General features: G+C 39.8%; 1 protein-coding gene across 2 annotated transcripts; it reads right to left on the bottom strand.

The window, feature by feature from the left end:
- Positions 1 to 275: 275 nt before the first annotated feature.
- Positions 276 to 26,323, bottom strand: LOC117321198 (Meckel syndrome type 1 protein-like; the record flags this gene model as incomplete). 2 transcript variants are annotated; one of them, XM_033875664.1, is given in 18 exon segments in its annotated part: positions 276 to 335; positions 1,074 to 1,156; positions 1,434 to 1,567; positions 3,134 to 3,241; positions 11,379 to 11,457; positions 11,783 to 11,853; positions 13,858 to 13,920; positions 14,205 to 14,247; positions 14,549 to 14,642; positions 15,248 to 15,293; positions 15,944 to 16,074; positions 16,550 to 16,681; positions 18,975 to 18,992; positions 21,293 to 21,402; positions 22,551 to 22,620; positions 23,237 to 23,319; positions 24,033 to 24,186; positions 26,200 to 26,323. In XM_033875664.1, coding segments are annotated over 18 exon segments (1,556 nt in total), but the record flags the coding sequence as incomplete, so codon positions are not given.
- Between the last annotated feature and the right edge of the window lie 69 nt (positions 26,324 to 26,392).

Below are 26,392 nucleotides of genomic sequence, written 5' to 3'. Positions count from 1 at the left end.
TTTCTGAGAAGAAGTCGAAAATGTCAATTATTTATGGATGGACGATGGTGGATAAAAGGTGATTAGAATAGGTCACTCAAGTCTTTGTCTCAGGTGACCTAAAAACTTCATGTTAAATTGCTGAACCCAGGTGCAAGAGGGTACGGGCTATAGACATGACACAGACAGCTTTAAAGAGAAAATAACCTGAATAATGTTGATAATCATCACTGCTATCTCACAAAATTTTATTTTTGATCAAATCAACAACTTACAACAACAACAACAAGACTTACCCTAAGTTATCCAGAAGATTTCCTAATGTTTTTTTGTTGGCTTTCTTTTCCATGAATGCTCTGTGGTAAAAAAAAAATCAGAGATTAAAATGTTTTCATTCCTAAACCAAAGAGAACAATTAACGTAATTAGTGAAAAACTCTTTGTAATTAAAAGCCCGAAATATGATATCATTGTAGCAGCTGGTGACTACCACATTAAGTTAGATACCATACTTCGAAGGCCCATGACATGCTATTGGGATTAGTATCTCAAGGACACAGGCTGTGATCTCAAGCCTCCTGAACAAGAGGCCCAAAGGGTCTTAAGTCACTTGATTTCAGAAATAATACTGACAGTTGATTTTTTGTTTGTTTTAAAATAATGACCAAACACAAATATTATTTGAAGCATCAAAAATAATACCAAAATTACAGTGAATGCTATGTGGTAAGTTTTGAGCAAACTCCAAAAATGAATGAATTTCAGCATTTTTTCCAAAACCAACCCAAAACCTCCAGTTGATAGTATGGCTCTGCAAACACACTGTATACATTGCAGAACAAATATCAAATTTCGTAAAATCACTTATTCTCAAAAACCTAAATACGTTGTTTAGTGAGGTAGCCACCAGCTACTACAAGGAGACCCGCCTCATAATGACCCTGGCTGTTCATGGGGGCGATAAGCCCAACAAAAAGACAGACTGTACATCTCTGGTTTTCACCAAGTCCAATAGTCTGATGCATTGACAACTACTCCAAAGCCGATAGGGAGTACGATTGAAAAAGAAATGAAAAAATAATGTATATTACTTACTGCGATTGTAGGATGACATTAAGCTTGGTACTGATTGTTCCTGTGGATTCTGTCCGGAACCCGTACTTACTCAAGTGTGACCCCTGAAAATGAATGAATGAATGAATGAATGAATGAATGAATGTTTTATTCAAAATTAATGGTATTCATATATTGTCAAACAAATCATGTCTAATATAAGGGTGCAATTTTACATTTTTTGGTTTTTTCGAACACATCATAAAGAAAGGTTCAACAGAATTTTTTTTTTTTATATATAATATTAAAACATCAACTAAGTATCATAACGCCAATGTAATATAGGTGGCGCTACTAGTCTAAGTTACCTGTAATATAGGTGGCGCTACTAGTCTAAGTTACCTGAAAAGTAGATGGGATGGCTGTATAAGTGATGTCTTCAAGTTCGGGTGAACCCCCGATGAAAAATCTGCGTAGTTCTGCTGCGGCCGACTTCCCAATGGGCCTCCAACATCGAGCATTCTCTCTGTATGTACCTGCAATATTGACAAAGGTCAGAGTGAATGATTAATATTGAGTGACCTTGAGTGGGATATCTGCCTGGATAAGATTGAGTGGGATATCTATCTGGCTGAGATTGAGTGGGATATTTACCTGGATGAGACAATGAGCTATTTACCTGAATAAGATATTGAGCTGTTTACCTGGATGAGACTGAGATATTTACCTGGATGAGACAGTGAGCTATTTACCTGGATGAGACAGAAAGCTATTTACCTGGATGAGACAGTGAGCTATTTACCTGGATGAGACAGAGAGCTATTTACCTGGATGAGACAGTGAGCTATTTACCTGGATGAGACAGTGAGCTATTTACCTGGATGAGACAGTGAGCTATTTACCTGGATGAGATAGAAAGCTATTTACCTGGATGAGACAGTGAGCTATTTACCTGGATGAGGCAGTGAGCTATTTACCTGGATGAGACAGTGAGCTATTTACCTGGATGAGATAGAAAGCTATTTACCTGGATGAGGCAGTGAGCTATTTACCTGGATGAGGCAGTGAGCTATTTACCTGGATGAGACAGTGAGCTATTTACCTGGATGAGATAGAAAGCTATTTACCTGGATGAGGCAGTGAGCTATTTACCTGGATGAGACAGTGAGCTATTTACCTGGATGAGGCAGTGAGCTATTTACCTGGATGAGACAGTGAGCTATTTACCTGGATGAGATAGAAAGCTATTTACCTGGATGAGACAGTGAGCTATTTACCTGGATGAGGCAGTGAGCTATTTACCTGGATGAGGCAGTGAGCTATTTACCTGGATGAGACAGTGAACTATTTACCTGGATGAGATAGAAAGCTATTTACCTGGATGAGGCAGTAAGCTATTTACCTGGATGAGACAGAAAGCTATTTACCTGGATGAGACAGTGAGCTATTTACCTGGATGAGACAGTGAGCTATTTACCTGGATGAGACAGTGAGCTATTTACCTGGATGAGACAGTGAGCTATTTACCTGGATGAGACAGTAAGCTATTTACCTGGATGAGACAGTGAGCTATTTACCTGGATGAGACAGTGAGCTATTTACCTGGATGAGTCAGTGAGCTATTTACCTGGATGAGACAGTAAGCTATTTACCTGGATGAGACAGTAAGCTATTTACCTGGATGAGACAGTGAGCTATTTACCTAGATGAGTCAGTAAGCTATTTACATGGATGAGTCAGTAAGCTATTTACCTGGATAAGACAGTAAGCTATTTACCTGGATGAGACAGTGACCTATTTACCTGGATGAGACAGTAAGCTATTTACCTGGATGAGACAGTAAGCTATTTACCTGGATGAGTCAGTGAGCTATTTACCTGGATGAGACAGTGAGCTATTTACCTGGATGAGACAGTAAGCTATTTACCTGGATAAGACAGTAAGCTATTTACCTGGATGAGACAGTGACCTATTTACCTGGATGAGACAGTAAGCTATTTACCTGGATGAGTCAGTGAGCTATTTACCTAGATGAGTCAGTAAGCTATTTACCCGGATGAGTCAGTAAGCCATTTACCTGGATGAGTAAGTGAGCTATTTACCTGGATGAGTAGGGATTGATATGTATGTGTATCCTTCGGTCCGGAATCTGTTCCACCTGTCCAGAGACAGAACCTCCACCATGATGATAGGAAAGTGAGGAAGAGGCTCTGTAAAACAAAATTGTAAACACAAGTAGGCTTATGATGTCAACTTTTCAACTAACTTCCATTTCAATTTGTTCTGTTGAAAGTGTTTTAAGCAATGAACATTACTCGTTCTTGTCAGTAACCTTGCCGCCATAGCTCAGCCAGTTAGAGCGCCAGCCACGTCACCTCAGGTAAAGATCTGAGGTGTGTGGTTCGACGCTCCCTACCCGTGTCGGTTTGTGTTTCTTGGTAAGCTGAGAAACAGGCTGGCCTGTGCTGTCGTGGTTGTGTCTTTAGGCAAGACACTTTGCCCTAATTGCTCTGGATGGCATTCGACAGACCTCCCATATGCTGTTCAGTAAGGTATTTACCAACTACTACAATTAGACCCCGCCTCAAAAGACCCTGGCTGTTCACGGGGCAGTAAACCCAGCAAACAAACAAGCAAATATCCAGGCATATGGGCAAACAAACAAACAAATCAGTAATCTATATTTTAATATTATCAAATCACATTCCGAATTCACAACTATTCATCAAAATCATTTTCAGTTTGATAACAGAGAAAAATGTAAGAGATTTCTTATAATTTCATAAAGAGGCCCAATGGGCCAGCATTGCTCATCTGGTGTTCACTTCATCGATGATTCTCTGCCTTTAAATAACAGTCATGACCATTTCTTTTTTGCAAATTTTGTTGGTCTTCATCCCAGGAATCTACCAACCAAATATCTTGATTTTAAGCCTTTCACTTAATTAGAAGAAGTTCTAATGTTTTAACAAATCTGACCCTGTGGCCTTGAGTGCAGGTCAAGGTCATTTCTTTTCAGGAACTTTGTAGGGCTCTATCCCAGGAACTTTGTAGGGCTCTATCCCTCTATCCCAGGAACTTTGTAGGGCTCTATCTCAGGAACTTTGTAGGGCTCTATCCCAGGAACTTTGTAGGGCTCTATCCCTCTATCCCAGGAACTTTGTTGGGCTCTATCCCAGGAACTTTGTAGGGCTCTATCCCAGGAACTTTGTAGGGCTCTATCCCAGGAACTTTGTTGGGCTCTATCCCTCTATCCCAGGAACTTTGTAGGGCTCTATCCCTCTATCCCAGGAACTTTGTTGGGCTCTATCCCTCTATCCCAGGAACTTTGTAGGGCTCTATCCCTCTATCCCAGGAACTTTGTTGGGCTCTATCCCTCTATCCCAGGAACTTTGAAGGGCTCTATCCCTCTATCCCAGGAACTTTGTTAGGCTCTATCCCTCTATCCCAGGAACTTTGTTGGGCTCTATCCCTCTATCCCAGGAACTTTGTAGGGCTCTATCCCTCTATCCCAGGAACTTTGTTGGGCTCTATCCCTCTATCCCAGGAACTTTGTAGGGCTCTATCCCTCTATCCCAGGAACTTTGTAGGGCTCTATCCCTCTATCCCAGGAACTTTGAAGGGCTCTATCCCTCTATCCCAGGAACTTTGTTGGGCTCTATCCCAGGAACTTTGTAGGGCTCTATCCCTCTATCTCAGGAACTTTGTTGGGCTCTATCCCTCTATCTCAGGAACTTTGTTGGGCTCTATCCCTCTATCCCAGGAACTTTGTAGGGCTCTATCCCAGGAACTTTGTAGGGCTCTATCCCAGGAACTTTGTAGGGCTCTATCCCTCTATCCCAGGAACTTTGTAGGGCTCTATCTCAGGAACTTTGTAGGGCTCTATCTCTCTATCCCAGGAACTTTGTAGGGCTCTATCCCAGGAACTTTGTTGGACTCTATCCCTCTATCCCAGGAACTTTGTTGGGCTCTATCCCTCTATCCCAGGAACTTTGTAGGGCTCTATCCCTCTATCCCAGGAACTTTGTTGGGCTCTATCCCTCTATCCCAGGAACTTTGTTGGGCTCTATCCCTCTATCCCAGGAACTTTGTTGGGCTCTATCCCTCTATCCCAGGAACTTTGTTGGGCTCTATCCCTCTATCCCAGGAACTTTGTAGGGCTCTATCCCTCTATCCCAGGAACTTTGTTGGGCTCTATCCCTCTATCCCAGGAACTTTGTAGGGCTCTATCCCAGGAACTTTGTAGGGCTCTATCCCTCTATCCCAGGAACTTTGTTGGGCTCTATCCCTCTATCCCAGGAACTTTGTTGGGCTCTATCCCTCTATCCCAGGAACTTTGTAGGGCTCTATCCCAGGAACTTTGTTGGGCTCTATCCCTCTATCCCAGGAACTTTGTAGGGCTCTATCCCTCTATCTCAGGAACTTTGTTGGGCTCTATCTCAGGAACTTTGTTGGGCTCTATCCCTCTATCCCAGGAACTTTGTTGGGCTCTATCCCTCTATCCCAGGAACTTTGTTTGGCTCTATCCCTCTATCCCAGGAACTTTGTAGGGCTCTATCCCTCTATCCCAGGAACTTTGTAGGGCTCTATCCCTCTATCCCAGGAACTTTGTTGGGCTCTATCCCTCTATCCCAGGAACTTTGTAGGGCTCTATCCCTCTATCCCAGGAACTTTGTAGGGCTCTATCCCTCTATCCCAGGAACTTTGTTGGGCTCTATCCCTCTATCCCAGGAACTTTGTAGGGCTCTATCCCTCTATCCCAGGAACTTTGTTGGGCTCTATCCCTCTATCCCAGGAACTTTGTAGGGCTCTATCCCTTTATCCCAGGAACTTTGTAGGGCTCTATCCCAGGAACTTTGTTGGGCTCTATCCCTCTATCCCAGGAACTTTGTTGGGCTCTATCCCTCTATCCCAGGAACTTTGTAGGGCTCTTTCCCAGGAACTTTGTAGGGCTCTATCCCAGGAACTTTGTTGGGCTCTATCCCTCTATCCCAGGAACTTTGTAGGGCTCTATCCCTCTATCCCAGGAACTTTGTTGGGCTCTATCCCTCTATCCCAGGAACTTTGTAGGGCTCTATCCCTCTATCCCAGGAACTTTGTTGGGCTCTATCCCTCTATCCCAGGAACTTTGTAGGGCTCTATCCCTCTATCCCAGGAACTTTGTTGGGCTCTATCCCTCTATCCCAGGAACTTTGTAGGGCTCTATCCCTCTATCCCAGGAACTTTGTTGGGCTCTATCCCTCTATCCCAGGAACTTTGTAGGGCTCTATCCCTCTATCCCAGGAACTTTGTAGGGCTCTATCCCAGGAACTTTGTTGGGCTCTATCCCTCTATCCCAGGAACTTTGTTGGGCTCTATCCCTCTATCCCAGGAACTTTGTAGGGCTCTTTCCCAGGAACTTTGTAGGGCTCTATCCCAGGAACTTTGTTGGGCTCTATCCCTCTATCCCAGGAACTTTGTAGGGCTCTATCCCTCTATCCCAGGAACTTTGTTGGGCTCTATCCCTCTATCCCAGGAACTTTGTTGGGCTCTATCCCTCTATCCCAGGAACTTTGTAGGGCTCTATCCCTCTATCCCAGGAACTTTGTAGGGCTCTATCCCTCTATCCCAGGAACTTTGTTGGGCTCTATCCCTCTATCCCAGGAACTTTGTAGGGCTCTATCCCTCTATCCCAGGAACTTTGTAGGGCTCTATCCCAGGAACTTTGTTGGGCTCTATCCCTCTATCCCAGGAACTTTGTTGGGCTCTATCCCTCTATCCCAGGAACTTTGTAGGGCTCTTTCCCAGGAACTTTGTAGGGCTCTATCCCAGGAACTTTGTTGGGCTCTATCCCTCTATCCCAGGAACTTTGTAGGGCTCTATCCCTCTATCCCAGGAACTTTGTTGGGCTCTATCCCTCTATCCCAGGAACTTTGTAGGGCTCTATCCCTCTATCCCAGGAACTTTGTTGGGCTCTATCCCTCTATCCCAGGAACTTTGTAGGGCTCTATCCCTCTATCCCAGGAACTTTGTTGGGCTCTATCCCTCTATCCCAGGAACTTTGTAGGGCTCTATCCCTCTATCCCAGGAACTTTGTTGGGCTCTATCCCTCTATCCCAGGAACTTTGAAGGGCTCTATCCCTCTATCCCAGGAACTTTGTTGGGCTCTATCCCTCTATCCCAGGAACTTTGTTGGGCTCTATCCCTCTATCCCAGGAACTTTGTAGGGCTCTATCCCTCTATCCCAGGAACTTTGTTGGGCTCTATCCCTCTATCCCAGGAACTTTGTAGGGCTCTATCCCTCTATCCCAGGAACTTTGTAGGGCTCTATCCCTCTATCCCAGGAACTTTGTTGGGCTCTATCCCTCTATCCCAGGAACTTTGTAGGGCTCTATCCCAGGAACTTTGTAGGGCTCTATCCCAGGAACTTTGTTGGGCTCTATCCCTCTATCCCAGGAACTTTGTAGGGCTCTATCCCTCTATCCCAGGAACTTTGTTGGGCTCTATCCCTCTATCCCAGGAACTTTGTTGGGCTCTATCCCTCTATCCCAGGAACTTTGTAGGGCTCTATCCCAGGAACTTTGTAGGGCTCTATCCCAGGAACTTTGTTGGGCTCTATCCCTCTATCCCAGGAACTTTGTAGGGCTCTATCCCTCTATCCCAGGAACTTTGTTGGGCTCTATCCCTCTATCCCAGGAACTTTGTAGGGCTCTATCCCTCTATCCCAGGAACTTTGTAGGGCTCTATCCCAGGAACTTTGTTGGGCTCTATCCCTCTATCCCAGGAACTTTGTTGGGCTCTATCCCTCTATCCCAGGAACTTTGTAGGGCTCTATCCCAGGAACTTTGTAGGGCTCTATCCCAGGAACTTTGTTGGGCTCTATCCCTCTATCCCAGGAACTTTGTTGGGCTCTATCCCTCTATCCCAGGAACTTTGTAGGGCTCTATCCCTCTATCCCAGGAACTTTGTTGGGCTCTATCCCTCTATCCCAGGAACTTTGAAGGGCTCTATCCCTCTATCCCAGGAACTTTGTTGGGCTCTATCCCTCTATCCCAGGAACTTTGTTGGGCTCTATCCCTCTATCCCAGGAACTTTGTAGGGCTCTATCCCTCTATCCCAGGAACTTTGTTGGGCTCTATCCCTCTATCCCAGGAACTTTGTAGGGCTCTATCCCTCTATCCCAGGAACTTTGTAGGGCTCTATCCCTCTATCCCAGGAACTTTGTTGGGCTCTATCCCTCTATCCCAGGAACTTTGTAGGGCTCTATCCCAGGAACTTTGTAGGGCTCTATCCCAGGAACTTTGTTGGGCTCTATCCCTCTATCCCAGGAACTTTGTAGGGCTCTATCCCTCTATCCCAGGAACTTTGTTGGGCTCTATCCCTCTATCCCAGGAACTTTGTTGGGCTCTATCCCTCTATCCCAGGAACTTTGTAGGGCTCTATCCCTCTATCCCAGGAACTTTGTAGGGCTCTATCCCAGGAACTTTGTTGGGCTCTATCCCTCTATCCCAGGAACTTTGTAGGGCTCTATCCCTCTATCCCAGGAACTTTGTTGGGCTCTATCCCTCTATCCCAGGAACTTTGTAGGGCTCTATCCCTCTATCCCAGGAACTTTGTAGGGCTCTATCCCAGGAACTTTGTTGGGCTCTATCCCTCTATCCCAGGAACTTTGTTGGGCTCTATCCCTCTATCCCAGGAACTTTGTAGGGCTCTATCCCAGGAACTTTGTAGGGCTCTATCCCAGGAACTTTGTTGGGCTCTATCCCTCTATCCCAGGAACTTTGTTGGGCTCTATCCCTCTATCCCAGGAACTTTGTAGGGCTCTATCCCTCTATCCCAGGAACTTTGTTGAGCTCTATCCCTCTATCCCAGGAACTTTGTTGGGCTCTATCCCTCTATCTCAGGAACTTTGTAGGGCTCTATCCCTCTATCTCAGGAACTTTGTTGGGCTCTATCTCAGGAACTTTGTAGGGCTCTATCCCTCTATCTCAGGAACTTTGTAGGGCTCTATCCCTCTATCCCAGGAACTTTGTAGGGCTCTATCCCTCTATCTCAGGAACTTTGTAGGGCTCTATCCCTCTATCCCAGGAACTTTGTAGGGCTCTATCCCTCTATCCCAGGAACTTTGTAGGGCTCTATCCCTCTATCTCAGGAACTTTGTAGGGCTCTATCCCTCTATCCCAGGAACTTTGTAGGGCTCTATCCCAGGAACTTTGTAGGGCTCTATCCCTCTATCCCAGGAACTTTGTAGGGCTCTATCCCATGAACTTTGTAGGGCTCTATCCCAGGAACTTTGTAGGGCTCTATCCCAGGAACTTTGTAGGGCTCTATCCCAGGAACTTTGTAGGGCTCTATCCCTCTATCCCAGGAACTTTGTAGGGCTCTATCCCTCTATCCCAGGAACTTTGTTGGGCTCTATCCCTCTATCCCAGGAACTTTGTTGGGCTCTATCCCTCTATCCCAGGAACTTTGTAGGGCTCTTTCCCAGGAACTTTGTAGGGCTCTATCCCAGGAACTTTGTTGGGCTCTATCCCTCTATCCCAGGAACTTTGTAGGGCTCTATCCCTCTATCCCAGGAACTTTGTTGGGCTCTATCCCTCTATCCCAGGAACTTTGTAGGGCTCTATCCCTCTATCCCAGGAATTTTGTTGGGCTCTATCCCTCTATCCCAGGAACTTTGAAGGGCTCTATCCCTCTATCCCAGGAACTTTGTTGGGCTCTATCCCTCTATCCCAGGAACTTTGTTGGGCTCTATCCCTCTATCCCAGGAACTTTGTAGGGCTCTATCCCTCTATCCCAGGAACTTTGTTGGGCTCTATCCCTCTATCCCAGGAACTTTGTAGGGCTCTATCCCTCTATCCCAGGAACTTTGTAGGGCTCTATCCCTCTATCCCAGGAACTTTGTTGGGCTCTATCCCTCTATCCCAGGAACTTTGTAGGGCTCTATCCCAGGAACTTTGTAGGGCTCTATCCCAGGAACTTTGTTGGGCTCTATCCCTCTATCCCAGGAACTTTGTAGGGCTCTATCCCTCTATCCCAGGAACTTTGTTGGGCTCTATCCCTCTATCCCAGGAACTTTGTTGGGCTCTATCCCTCTATCCCAGGAACTTTGTAGGGCTCTATCCCAGGAACTTTGTAGGGCTCTATCCCAGGAACTTTGTTGGGCTCTATCCCTCTATCCCAGGAACTTTGTAGGGCTCTATCCCTCTATCCCAGGAACTTTGTTGGGCTCTATCCCTCTATCCCAGGAACTTTGTAGGGCTCTATCCCTCTATCCCAGGAACTTTGTAGGGCTCTATCCCAGGAACTTTGTTGGGCTCTATCCCTCTATCCCAGGAACTTTGTTGGGCTCTATCCCTCTATCCCAGGAACTTTGTAGGGCTCTATCCCAGGAACTTTGTAGGGCTCTATCCCAGGAACTTTGTTGGGCTCTATCCCTCTATCCCAGGAACTTTGTTGGGCTCTATCCCTCTATCCCAGGAACTTTGTAGGGCTCTATCCCTCTATCCCAGGAACTTTGTTGGGCTCTATCCCTCTATCCCAGGAACTTTGTAGGGCTCTATCCCAGGAACTTTGTAGGGCTCTATCCCTCTATCCCAGGAACTTTGTTGGGCTCTATCCCTCTATCTCAGGAACTTTGTTGGGCTCTATCCCTCTATCCCAGGAACTTTGTAGGGCTCTATCCCAGGAACTTTGTAGGGCTCTATCCCTCTATCCCAGGAACTTTGTTGGGCTCTATCCCTCTATCTCAGGAACTTTGTTGGGCTCTATCCCTCTATCCCAGGAACTTTGTAGGGCTCTATCCCAGGAACTTTGTAGGGCTCTATCCCTCTATCCCAGGAACTTTGTAGGGCTCTATCCCAGGAACTTTGTAGGGCTCTATCCCAGGAACTTTGTAGGGCTCTATCCCAGGAACTTTGTAGGGCTCTATCTCAGGAACTTTGTAGGGCTCTATCCCAGGAACTTTGTAGGGCTCTATCCCTCTATCCCAGGAACTTTGTTGGGCTCTATCCCTCTATCCCAGGAACTTTGTAGGGCTCTATCCCTCTATCCCAGGAACTTTGTAGGGCTCTATCCCTCTATCCCAGGAACTTTGTAGGGCTCTATCCCTCTATCCCAGGAACTTTGTTGGGCTCTATCCCTCTATCCCAGGAACTTTGTAGGGCTCTATCCCAGGAACTTACCAGCAAAATGTTATGATTCTAGACTTTCTGTTTTTTTTAGAAGAAGTTGTCTAAAGGAAAAAGTTGACTTAACTTGAGGTTGATTTGGTCTGATGCTCTACATAATGAGATACTGAAGCACTGTGTCGGAAAACTAAATTAAATTATAAAAATTCAAAATCATTTCCAATAAAATTCTCATTACCTTTATCTTCATCTCTTATGGAAGTGTCTTTGTAGAACAATTCAAAGTTAAATGGGAAGCTGAAGTATGAGACGTTATCCTGAAAGATCATAAACAAAAACTGTTATTAAAATCATACCTGAATGTATACATATATTTTTCTGAAATAAAAAAAAACTATTAATAAAAACCAACTTTTTTATCAAAATACACAATTTCATATCTTTTTTTGAAAATTTTTTATTTATAAAAATACCAAAGTAATATTGCAGATTGTATAAAAATCTTTTTATTTATATAATTCACTGATTTTTACAAAACTACAAATTATTCAAAAAATGAATACTGAAAGCCATTTTTTGATTCCTGATGAAATCCTACAAAAATGACTGGACAAGAGTGACCGCTAGATGTTGATCACTTACCCGACCTTCGACCTTTGTCCTACATGTCTGTGTTACCCAGGATAACTGTTGTGACCGGTCAGCCGTCCAGTCTGCAGGTAAAACAAAAGCTATTTTAAAAGTACATAAAGTGAAGCATGGTATCACATTTGGAAGCACAGTGGTCTAGTGTAAGGACGCAGAGCTCCGTGACGGAATGGTCGGCTCGCTAGTTCGAGTCCCGATACAGGCTCTGTGTTGTATCCTTGAACAAGATACTTTACTCTGCTGTATGCTCCCCAGGGAGTTGAGAAAGACATTGGGTGGTTGCTTAAGACTCAATTACTACAGATAATAATTTGTGAACCGTTTTGAGAAGGCTATGTTGCTGTGGTATAACAGTATATAACACTCAAAATAATAAATATTTATTGTCATCCCCCGTCCCTCCAAATCACAAATAAATATAAATAGAATCAAGGTGAACAGAGCCTCACATATATACATAGATATACCCCATCCCCGCTCCACAGTAAAATGAATCTGTCCAGGGGCTCACATAGATATACCCCATCCCCCCTCAACAGTAAAATAAATCTGTCCAGGGGCTTACATAGATATACCCCATCCCCCCTCAACAGTAAAATAAATCTGTCCAGGGGGTTCACATTGATATACCCCATCCCCCCTCAACAGTAAAATAAATCTGTCCAGGGGTTCACATAGATATACACAATCCCCCCTCAACAGTAAAATAAATCTGTCCAGGGGCTCACATAGATATACCCCATCCCCCCTCAACAGTAAAATAAATCTGTCCAGGGGCTCACATAGATATACCCCATCCCCCCTCAACAGTAAAATAAATCTGTCCAGGGGCTCACATAGATATACCCCATCCCCCCTCAACAGTAAAATAAATCTGTCCAGGGGTTCACATAGATATACCCCCATCCCCCCCTCAACAGTAAAATAAATCTGTCTAGGGGCTCATATAGATACCCCTATCCCCCCTCAACAGTATAATAAATCTGTCCAGGGGGGCTCACATAGATATACCCCATCCCCCCTCAACAGTAAAATAAATCTGTCCAGGGGCTCACATTGATATACCCCCATCCCCCCCTCAACAGTAAAATAAATCTGTCCAGGGGGGCTCACATAGATATACCCCATCCCCCCTCAACAGTAAAATAAATCTGTCCAGGGATTCACATAGATATACCCCATCCCCCCTCATCAGTAAAATAAATCTGTCCAGGGGCTCACATAGATATACCCCATCCCCCCTCAACAGTAAAATGAATCTCTCCAAGTGTTTATGCAATATCTTGTGCACCAGCTTTTTTATTTTGAAATTTGCCAAATATGACCTTTGCCCTTTTACATAATTAGCCAATGACAACCAAAATATAATCACGTGTAGAACCCCATGCTGTGATACAATCTTCAACTGTCCAAAATCCAAGATCACTTCAGATAGCCACTTGTCAACCATTTGAATTTTCTAATCAGTCTGAAAATTGAATGGGCACAAATAGGGACCAAGGGGAACCTACACATTGAGTTTCAGAAATATCCTGGTTTTAGTAGTGCTCAGAAAAAGCAATGACATATTTCAGCTGTCAAAATCCAAGATGGCCACCTGCCAGTTATTCTGAATCAGACTGAAAATTAAATGAGCACAACTTGAGATCAAGGGTAAATTTCACAAGTTTAAACATTTATCCTTCAAGCACTTTTTAAGAAAAGGTTTTAACAATCTCCAGGTCATAATTCAAAAAGTTGAAAGAAAGCCACCTACAACATCCAAAATTTTAAATAGATCATGGATCCGTAGAGACCCTACCCCTAAAATTTTAAGAATTCCTATGAATTGAGAAACAGCAGTAAAAAATCTTATATGTCATAATCCAAAATGGCTGCTGATAGCCATTTTGAAAATCGGGACAAGAATAATGAAAACGTCTACATGTATTAAATTTCCAGGGGATCATAGGTAAACTTGTACACAAGGTTATGATGGACACAAACTCACAGATGAAATCTTACTACATAATGCAACCCGATGCAATGAACATTTTCTTTAAAATAAGGACATGTTTTAGATAACTTACGTTTTGGTAAGTCTACAAGGAAATGTAGGTACAGATCGTCATACTCAAAGTCCCGGGCACATTCTGTAACGACAAATAACACGAGTCATCATACTTGATGCATAATGTACACTTCACACATCAGTGCACATAAGCTTCACTGGTCATGGTCTGATAAAGGAGATAAGTCGCAAAAACATCAGAAAATCGAACAACAACTACATACTTCACTATTATTTAACTATTATGAAGTACATAGCTTCAAAAAAACACTATTTTCTCACATAAATTATTCTCAAATTTTATTTTTTTTTCATAATGAAATTAACTCTAACTGCATATTCTTAAAATAAGAAAAACGTACTTACCCATCTCTCCATAAACCAATAGCCTAAGAACATTCAGGGGTGGCTATAAATAGATAGAATCACAAACTTTACACATCGTCAGAATCACAGTGTCGTTCAGTCTGGTACACAAACGTCTAACAGCAGATAATTTTATTAACAAAGCATTGACCATACATTCCATCTTTTGTGGAAGTGAAGTCGCATCACAAACAGAACTCAACAAGTTTTAGAAACAAAATTATGTTCTCTAAACTAAAAAAAATAAATTGATACTGTAACAAGTATTTAGATTTGTGACTTTTGTTTTAAATTTAAAAAAAAAAAAAAAAAAGATTAATGAGAAAACATTGTTGAAGACTCACCAATTCAAAATCCTCACCAACGCACGCCTGTAGGAAGTCTGAGTGGCGACTGTAAACCTCACGATACATCTTCAGCTCCTTGTCCTGTTCCTGTCTGCAATAGTTAGTGGTCAAAGGTTATTGAAGGTTAAGGTCATGGCAAAGGTCAATGGTATTACTATGGTGAAAGACCAGTTATTGAAAGGGTAAAAGTTATTGTGAAGATCAAGATTATAATGAAAATCAATACTATGATGAATTCAAGTTTATGATGAAGGTCAATGTTATATAATTGAATTCAAGGTTATGTTAAAGGTCAATGTTATGATAAAGGTCAAAGTTATGATAAAGGTCAAAGTTATGATAAATGTCAAAGTTATGATAAAGGTCAATGTCATGATGAATTCAAGGTTATGATCAAGGTCAGAGTCATGACGATTTAAGTGAATGTTATGATGAATTAAAGGTTATGATGAAGGTCAAAATAATGATGAAGGTCACAGTAATGATGAAGGTCAATGCTATGATGAAGGTCAAAGTTATGATGAAGGTCAATGTTATGTCTGATGATTACGATCATGTTATGATGAAGATCAAAGTTATAATGGTCAACATGACTGACCCAAGGCTGCACTAATGAACGAGGGTATACTTTAGACAGTAATAGTAGCTCTGTTGTCTGAAGTCAGTAGGTTGATTCTTCATCTACATATATATTACCTATTCATGATCTTTGAACTGTGTTGTATTGTGTATTCAAAAACATCTGAAAATAAACATTACACAATTACGGTAAACAACAATGTACCTCGATACATTAACGGACATCAGAAATAAAATATTTTGATTTATTTTCTTCAAATAGAGTGACAAATTATCTGATTTAGTCAGCTGGTAGAAGAATTCATTTCCTTGTTTAAAAAGTAAGGCAACTCAACACAACCAGTAACAATGTATTTTACTGTATTTACAACTTAATGTATTTTACTGCAATTTCAGCTCAATGTATCTTATTGTAATTACAAATGAATGTATTTAACTGTAATTACAACTGAATGTATTTTATTGTAATTACAAGTTAATGTATTTAACTGTAATTACAACTGAATGTATTTTATTGTAATTACAAGTTAATGTATTTAACTGTAATTACAACTTAATGTATTTTATTGTAATTACAACCTAATGTATTTAACTGTAATTACAACTGAATGTATTTTAAAGTAATTACAACTAATATATTTTACTGTGATTTCAGCAGAATGTATTTTACTGTAATAACATACATACCTTGGTACACATAACCATCATTACACTTTTGTATTACAGTAGAGTCCTATTGCATCAGGAACAAGATCATTTCGGTCCAGTTTAGGCAGATTGTACTTTATTTAAACTTAACATCATCACACTTACCTCCTTTGATATTATTTTCCACGACGTAAGGTTTCTTGCCTTTGCTGAAGTCGGGACGCATGCATATTACGCCATTGGCATCCATTTGTATCATACACAACACTGCCTCTTCTTGAAGAGTTCCACTGCCCCTGCAGTAACACAAATGTCAAGGTCAAATAAAAGAGCTCAAAGGTCACAGGTCAAAGTTGAAATATTACACAAAAAGAAGTATACACTATCAAAACATGTTTTACAGGAGTTACCATATTTGTCCACAAATAAGCTCCTGTCCATAAATAAACCCTTGTCCACAAATAAATCCTTGTCCACAACCTAGATCTTGTCCACAAATAAGCCCTTGTCCACAAATAAGACCTTTTCCACAAATAAGCCCTTGTCCACAAATAAGCCCTTGTCCACAATTAAGATCTTGTCCACAAATAAACCATTGTCCACAAATAAGATGTTGTTCAAAAATAAGTCCTTCCGTGGATAAGGCATATCTTAAATTTTACAGAATATTCAATTTACTTTGAACAAAATATGTTACCACTGTGCCACCCAACCACTGTCTTTGGAGCTTTTACAGAAGAATTTGAATTAGATATGATGAGTCTAACTTACTCTTCTCTGCGACTGAGGTCAGCCATGATGTAATGCACCTGCATCGGAGCAGCCATGATGTGATTTCTGTTGCGTAACTCCTCCGACGGATTATAATCAACAGTGTTTATTTTCGGCACGAAACCGACTTCTCTGCAAAAAATGTCAATGATGAAGAGTTAGAATTTAATTTACCAGTAAAATACCCTTACAATGTGGCATTCATAAGATTGTGAGGGCCATTAGTATCCCCAGTTTTAGACGTATAAGCAGCTTTGGTTGGTGTGGAACCCTAGGGGTCACACTAGCTTCTCACCCTGTAATAAAAACAGTATTTTAAGGATTGAAATATCATTATATTGCCCCCTCAGGAGTCTTGGGTTCACTCCCCTCAACAGCCTGCTACTTCACACAGAAAGCATATTTTTGTTTATTTTCTCGTTTACTTTCTTTTCATTTGTTCTTCTTTCATTCCTTCTGTAATTCACAATAATTTGTACTCTGTGTCTTTGTTAATATCTTATAATCATGTACATTTGTATTTTCTTGTCATAACTAAACATACATGCATTACAAACACATACATACATTACACACATACATACATTACACACACATTCATTACACACATACAAAAATGTACATACACTACACACAAACATTATACACATACATACATTACCCACATATACATATATGTATTACATATACACACATACAGTCAAACCTGTCATATGTGACCTTACAAGGGAGACAATAAAAAGGTCACATACGACAGGTGGTCTCTTAGTGCAGGTTCTGGTAACTAACACAGTTAATAGTATTAAGGGGGAAATACGGTCACATATGACAGGTGGTCTCTTAATCAAGGTGGTCACTAAGGCAGGTTTTGACTGTATTTTCCTATATAAACACACACATATACTTATATACACCTACTCACATATATACACATAGTGTATTATTAACACTTGTACACAACTTCATATTAATTAATATGCATCAGGTGTAAACATCATTGGTAACATTTTTTTCCGCACTGATTTTGGAAATTTTCACTTTCGTTAGTTTTAGCAATATATTTCAGGGTTGTGAATGTTTTCTTACTTATTTACAAGAACTATAATAATTATAGAAAAGTCATTTATAAAACACACTATTAAAGTACGTAATGTAGTACAAAATGTATTTATCTATCATATGAAACATCAATAATAAGCAAGAGGCACAAGGGGCCTGAAGTGACTTGCGTATCAAGATAAGGTACTGGATTAGTAGTGGAGTGGGAACAAACGTAACATAATGGCATGTAATTCACCTCTATATCAAGTTAAAGGTGAAATAATTTCATTTTCAACCCTCCCAAGACCAGGACATAGCTGCCAATTTGTCCAGTAAAACCTCACAATATTTAAAGTTCAACTTGTCAGTACTATACATGTATTGGATTTTTTTTTTTTTTTGGCTTTAAATGTCATTTGGCTAAAATCATCTCATGCCTTTATGAGGAGCAGTATTTAAATGAAAAGAAAAATCAGCTTATTTCCCATTTCAAGGCTTTATTATTTAAGATCAATTATGGTTGAAAATTGTGCAATCGTCTGGCATGCTTTTAAGTAATACTCCCTAATTTCCCCTCTGGAGCCTCACCTCCAGGCCACTGGTGTCCTACCAATGATGTTTCAGACCTAATTTGATTGAAATATGTTTTAAGGCCCTGAACTCTGGGTGATGTACAACTTTGAGTTAAACAACACTCCCTATATTCCGCTAAGGGGCTTCTTGGGGATGCACCATTTTCAATTACTAAAAAATTGGACCCCCCCCCCCCCCCCCCCCCGTTATGTTTCAGACCAAATTTGGTCAAATCCATTTAGGCATGTTGGAGGAGTAGTTTTAAAGCAAATGTATACAATGATATATCATATTAAAAAGATTAATTAGGAATTCAACAGAGAACAGTTACATATACATAATGTAGGAATAGAAAAGCAGTATGGGGCATATGAGTTATTTTTCACGGGTGAAATTAAAAGGCAGAAAATAATTTTAATAAAACAATGAACAGGAAACACAAACTTTCATGGAAGAAAAATAACAGAGAGAACAAGAGAACTGCAAAGTGGAACAATATACGCCCATCAAAATGACATGGATTATGGAAGCATCAAATGGCTGAATGGCCGGACGATGCCATACCATAATACTCCAATCAAATTTTGACGGACGTATAAAAACTGTTAGGAGGAGATCTCTGTACAAACAAAATATTCTGCTAGATGGACAGACGACGCCATGCAATAATACTCCAAAATTTTGACGTGCGAATAGAAAGTGCAACGGAAAAGACAGAACAGGGAAATAAGACACCAATAAATAAAAGGGAGAAACAGAAGTGTCGAGGAACTTTGGTGCTGAAAACACAATATCTACAAAGTAAGTTTACCTGAAGGCCTTGTTTCTTCTGAAAAAGGTACAAACAATTGAAATTTCTTCATGTTGCTATGGAAACTAATGAAAGTACGATATAATATTTTACAGATACTGTATTTACTCCGATAAGCTCCCATATGGCCTCACATCTTTCAAAGAGACGATGTTGAAAATAGCACATAATTTTTCAAGTTTGCTGGTCGCCATGGAAACTTAAATAGACATTTCCTAATTGTGGACTTCAGGGGAGAAATTGGGGAAAAACGAGGATGTATGGTAATGAGGGTACATTTATCGGAACAAATATTGTACAAAAACTGTGAATTGCCATCTGCACCATATAGCCTCAGCACAAAAATGACTTATTTTGTTTAAATACATCTGCAACACCTTTTCAGACAAATTCGAGAATACATGATTTCGCGACCACTGAAGTAAAAATGACTTTAAATTTGCTAGAGATGAGCTATTAGAGTTATAAACTGTTTTATCAGTAACTGATAGCTTGGCCGTCATCTGAAGGTGTCATTTTCATACAAATAATCGGGAAGGACTTGAATTCTTGATTGAATCTCTTTGTGTATTAACACAAAAATATACCCCACGCTAATATAAGTGATTTACAGTAACTTGAGGCTTATAAGTTAAATCTTGTACATATGAAATTAATATGATCAGTGAAGTAATAATGACAGTACAGACAAATAAATTGTCAAATTTTTGAGGCTATCTGCTACTTTATCAAGACACAAGTAAATTACAAACGATCACATACCCTCGATCACATACAGACATAGAACATGGAACAGTTACATAATCTAGGAGACAAAGTAAGAACAATATTGTTTTGTTTATGTATAATAGTGAGTACACAATCTAACATTTCGCCATCTTGCCTCCAAATATGGAATAATGGAGGCTATGATCCCTTCGTTTGATAACTAGTTCACGGAAGTCCTACAGCCATCTATAGGTGGTGTCAGATGAATTTAACATAATACCGTAAATATTCGGGTATAGTGTGCACTCGCGTATAGTGCGCAGGTACGTTTTTGAGGTTCATTTTCAAAAAAAAAAAAAAATTAACAATTTTTTTTTTTTTAATTTTCAACTGAGCGGTAGATAAATTCTAAAGCATAAGATGATAGGAATTTGTAACTTATGAAAGCTTATTTACAATGTACCACATTTAATTGGAATCACCGGTGAGATTTGACACATTGGATTGACAGGTTGTTTACATTATACCGCCACAGGCCTAGTCAGCTTGCAAATTGTAGCGGTCCCATCTAGGTCCCATCTACGCTGTTGTACCAACAAAATAATTAATCCTACCCTCAATTACCTTGTGATTTTCACGCAGGTATGATCTCGTGTGGTATATGTCAACGAACATACAAAGCTAATTAAGCTCAATTATAACAAGATTGACTAGTAAGCTGACTGCTACGTAATGTAACACAGGCTGCCATTTTGTATACAGTACGGAAACAAGTCTGCAGTCGTTGTGCTGGTCACAACTTTTATATCAATGAATTAACATGTGTAATGGATAAATCTACAGTGCAGACAATAAATAAGAGTACCCCGGTAGTTTTCACAGTCAGATCGTATTTTATATGGCCAGTTGGTCAGTGACTGCCGCATGAGATCAAGGCATTAGTGTTACACTTGCCTAATTGCGCATGCGTGCTGTTACAGCTTCCGGAAATATATATGTATATTATTACATATATTAGGGTGTCACCAATGTCAGTTTTAAATCATTTTGACAAATGGAATACCATGTACTACCCGGTATGTGTACATGCGATTTCAAATAACATAAAATGCTTATGGACATTTTCAGTCTACTTCACATATCATTTCTTCAGATAATTTACTGAATTAAAAAAAAAATCACAACATTTTACATGTTTGTAATTTCATTTTTGTACAAAACCTACAAGTCATGAATTAAAAAGAAAAAACATCTACAAAGGGCATAAAATACGTAAAATGGTAGACAGTATGCATGTGGTCAATCCACAGTAAATTATGACGAGTACTTCTGTGATATAAGTATTTCTAAAAATTATTTAGCTCTAATTATATCAGCAAGTCAAAGAAACAAATAAAACTTTTCTTTGTTGACTCTGACTGAGGTTTCTGATAATTTCCTGTAAAAGATATTTATGAACATTTTATCAGATAATTTTTTACATACAGACTGCAGTTTCAAACAAAATCCTGTATTCTTTAACTGTTGAATTATCTTAAATCTAGCTTCGTAAATAATTTATTTAGAAATCTTAGCTTACAGTCGACATTCTAAATAATATATCACCTTACCTGTTATCATCTTTCTTGCCACCCCCGACTTTCCTTCTTCGTAGATTGGCCATTTTTTCGGTAAGAAAGGACGGCTTCTCATTGGCTGATGTAGTTAAGTACTGAACTGACTAAAAAAAAGTGAAAATACACATATTATATGTATATAGATAATGTACATTTTTTCGGAAGAATTCTACAATCTGACCCCTATGCTGTGTGACAATCTGTCTAATCTGACCTCTATGTTGTGTGGCATTCTGTCTAATCTGACCTCTATGTTGTGTGACATCCTGTCTAATCTGACCCCTATGTTGTGTGGCATTCTGTCTAATCTGACCTCTATGTTGTGTGACATCCTGTCTAATCTGACCCCTATGTTGTGACAATCTGTCTAATCTGACCTCTATGTTGTGTGGCATTCTGTCTAATCTGACCCCTATGTTGTGTGACAATCTGTCTAATCTGACCCCTATGTTGTGTGACATTCTGTCTAATCTGACCTCTATGTTGTGTGACAATCTGTCTAATCTGACCCCTATGTTGTGTGACAATCTGTCTAATCTGACCCCTATGTTGTGTGACAATCTGTCTAATCTGACCCCTATGTTGTGTGACAATCTGTCTAATCTGACCCCTATGTTGTGTGACAATCTGTCTAATCTGACCTCTATGTTGTGTGACAATCTGTCTAATCTGACCCCTATGTTGTGTGACAATCTGTCTAATCTGACCCCTATGTTGTGTGACAATCTGTCTAATCTGACCCCTATGTTGTGTGACAATCTGTCTAATCTGACCTCTATGTTGTGTGACAATCTGTCTAATCTGACCCCTATGTTGTGTGACAATCTGTCTAATCTGACCCCTATGTTGTGTGACAATCTGTCTAATCTGACCCCTATGTTGTGTGACATTCTGTCTAATCTGACCCCTATGTTGTGTGACAATCTGTCTAATCTGACCCCTATGTTGTGTGACAATCTGTCTAATCTGACCCCTATGTTGTGTGACAATCTGTCTAATCTGACCCCTATGTTGTGGTATTCTGTCTAATCTGACCCCTATGTTGTGTGGCAATCTGTCTAATCTGACCCCTATGTTGTGTGACATTCTGTCTAATCTGATCGACCCCTATGTTGTGTGACATCCTGTCTAATCTGACCCCTATGTTGTGTGACAATCTGTCTAATCTGACCCCTATGTTGTGTGACATCCTGTTTTATCTAACCCATGTGTTGAGTGACAATCTGTTCTCTAGCTTTTAAATTAAACTTACCTCACTACTCTGACTGAATTTGTCATGATCAACATATGAAAATAGACGGTTGTTAGGCTTCCCTTTCTCCCTGCAAATAAAAAAATGAAAGTTTTTTCACATTTTTTTTTATATATTCAATCGATTAAGTAAAAATAAGACCATTTAGATAATACATACAAGTGAAATAACCCTGACACACACCAGTACACTGATTGCAAAATTTACAAATTACATTGATTTTTAAAGTGAAAATGGTGACAGTATAACAAGTTTTACTGAACAGATATGTCACAGTATAGGATGTCCTTAGTGAGGATAGTTTTATCAATAAGTAAACTGTATATCTGTGTAATTTACATGGGTGATATGTCATAATTCAAAAGTCATTAAAAAACCCAAAGGTAATTAAAACTGATTAAAGGACATTGCAAAAGCCATTAAAACAGATCAAAAGTCGTTAAAACAGATCAAAAGTCATTAAAACAGATCAAAAGTTGTTAAAACAGATCAAAAGTCATTAAAACAGATCAAAAGTCATTATGAAGGATCAAAAGTCATTAAAAAAAAACCCAAAGGCAATTAAAACTGACTAAGGACATTAAAAAGATCAAAAGCCATTAAAACATATCAAATGTTGTTAAAAGAGATCAAAGGTCATTATAAACATATAAATCGTCATTTTGAAAAGATGAAAGGTTAATTACAGAATTTCTGTGACATCTTTGTTGTATTTCTTTTCCATGACTCCTTCACAGCTAGCCTCATTGCTGTACAGCTCGGTTTCTCTCTGAAAGTCAACAAGGTTTAAGTATAACTTGAAAGTATTCTATTTTCTTAATTACTAGAATTATGTTAGTACAACATGGAATTGGCCCTACACCAAGCTTAATTTAAACCTCACAAATAGAATCTGTCCAGAATCATAAAAAAAAGCATTATGAAAAAAAAAGGCTTACTAGGCTTGCATCGCTCACAAGCGATCATTGAAAACATCTATTTAAGTTTAGGTTTTTACATGTATGAGACAGTTTGAACATCAGAGATATTCCTACAATTTTTCAACTGGGTCCAGGGTCCATCGAATAGGGAATCTATATGCGACAAAATGTTAAATTGGGAAAAACAAAAAATAATGAAATTAATATATATTTCAGTTTTTCTTTGACGGATATTACTTTTACAATTGTGTATATTATTTTTCATTTAATTTTGTTATCTGTAGCTGTTTTTATTTTTCAAATTTGCCTTGATTTAGGTCTTTGTACATAAAACATGCTTAATCATTCAAAAGTGACTTCAAAATTAGGAATTTTTCAGTGGCAAATTGGGAATTTTCACTAGATTGTTTTAGGGGAATGGGTCCTATTTCTATTGTAGGAAAATCCCTGATGTTAACTGGTTTATAGATATGTGTACATGCAAAGCCTCAAAACACTTTCTGCCAATCTGCATTCTTTAAATATTTCCCCCCCCGAGTTCATTCATGATGTCTATAATTACCAGACAGAAAACTTTTTCCTGCCAATGAAAAACTCTTTCCTCCTCATCTTTCTGAACTTCATCAGCCAGGCTTTGCATTTCAACATTTTGATTTTCTTTTTCCTCTGTTTGCTGAGGTATAATACTAGATGAGGTCACCTTTTCCAATTTGACTCTGGAAAAAAAGTTGAAATTATTTGTTTTTTTCATTTTCATATGAACAGTACACTACGTACTTTATCCTAATTTTCATTAACCATAGTATGTAGTGGTGGGATGTTGGTTGAAAACTATACAAAAAATTAGCTGAAAAAATTTAACCGATCATTGATGAGGATTATGAAAAGTAAAACCTCCAGTTTAGTCGCTATACATATTTGTAAATCTTATACAAGATATATCCCAGAGGGATCTTGGCCCCCATCATTGAATGATCCTTATTTGTTCTATGTCAGACTAGTCTTCTCTCTGCTTTTCCTTTTAATGATCTGATAACAACAACAAGTGGGACCTACATGTGAAGTTTGAGAAACATCCCTTCAGTTCTTTTCAAGAAATAGCGATAAACAAACTTCAATTCTCAAAATCAAAGATGGCCGCCTGTCAGATTATCAAAAACTTAAATTGAATTGGCAAAACTAGGGACCAAGTGGAACCTACTCACTACGTTTTAAAAACATCCCTTCAGTCTTTCATTTTTCTTCACCAAAGAACTAGCGATAACAAACTTCTCAATTCTCAAAATCGAAGATGGCCACATGTCAACCATTTTGCTTTTCTGATCAAAAATCTAAATTGAACTGGCACAAATTATGACCAATGGGAACCTACACATGAAGTTTGAGGAATAACCCTCATGTACTTTTTAAGAAAAAGCGAAAACAAACTTCAATTGTAACAAAATCCAAGATGGTTGCATGATGACCACTTTGAGACCCCCACATCTCTGGTTCCACATCAAAATTAGAACACGACTGCACTCTTTGGGACCCAAACATCTCTGGATCCATATCAAAAGAAGAAATTTTCCAGAGACACACTGCCAGATACATCTGCAATAGGTACAACACCAGGAACATACCAGTATCGGACATGCTTCAGACACTCCACTGGTCTTCACTGCCGAATGGCGCCTTAGAGACCAATTCATCGTCATATAGGAAACTGTTCATAGAAGAGCTGCCATCCCCACCTCTACTATAATAATTTAAATCCATCAGAAAGTCGTATTCGTTAAAACCATCTACTCTCCTTCAGGCCCATCCCTTCTTTGAAAGACTGTTACCAATTCTCATTCTTCCTTTGTACAACCACCCAGTTTAAGATTCTCCCAGCCACAGTACACGTAGTAGATCTTGACTTGGCTGAATGCCGGTGGCCAGGTAGCTCAAATGGTTAGAGTGTCTGTCTAGAGTTTGGAGGTCCTGGGTTCGAGTCCCGTTCTGGTCGTTGTCTTTTTCCTCTCCTATTACAAATGTTGTGATGTCTCCATCTGTCAACGTATTCTGAGCGCAACTCCAGCTCTGCTAGGCACCTTTCTATATCATTATACCTCATGTTTATAACAGTGCCTGTGATTAGCCATAATGCATCAAGTGGCCGAGAAAGAGCCGTGCAAGCCAGGGAAATAAAACGTACGTATCTCCCTGGAGTGTGTGTCCCCATGTATATACACAAGGTTTAACCGCACTCACTTTTATCATTCTCGAACAGTCTGTAAACACTACATGTACAGTAATACATGTTTTTTGTTACATTGATGTAATGGCGGGTCAACAGTACGAAATTTTGACAAGTGTTTATACAGACGGAATAAAACACCTAGATGGGACTAAATGGGTGTTCTGGGGTAAATAAATATCTCATTTTGTACATGTATATTTACGGGAAGTCTGGTCATGAACCTTAACAGACAAAAAAAAAAGCAAACCTTCAATCCATACACACATAAATAAAGCGACATCTTGAGGAGAATCAGCAGCATTATGCACTTAAAATACATTTTAACAAAAATAGGCGGGTCTGAAATAAAAGATGCAAGTAACAAGTTACTGTATTGTAGCCAATGTAAACAATGAGCTGAAGATGACTGTCGACATGATATAAACAACAATACAAACACATATTGCTGATCAATTAACACCAATTCCTGGCGGAATAGTTAAAAATCAAATATTTTTCTAATCACCTGATATTGAGATTCTTAATGGGGTCGTTAGAGCGATAATACGCTGCACCGAGATCAGGCTCGTACAGGTCCGCCATAGCCGCACCAAATCTGATTCAATCAAAAGCTTAACGTATTCTGGAGAGGGTGAAATATCATACGCCGATCCCGAACACGGTCCGTTTTCCAGTTCTCTATTGCAAGCCAAAGGGGG

This window comes from Pecten maximus, unplaced genomic scaffold (genome assembly GCF_902652985.1).
Source record: "Pecten maximus unplaced genomic scaffold, xPecMax1.1, whole genome shotgun sequence".
Lineage (NCBI taxonomy): Eukaryota > Metazoa > Mollusca > Bivalvia > Pectinida > Pectinidae > Pecten > Pecten maximus.
The sequence above is the reverse complement of the archived record's forward strand: the minus strand, read 5'-3'. Positions and strand labels throughout refer to the sequence as shown.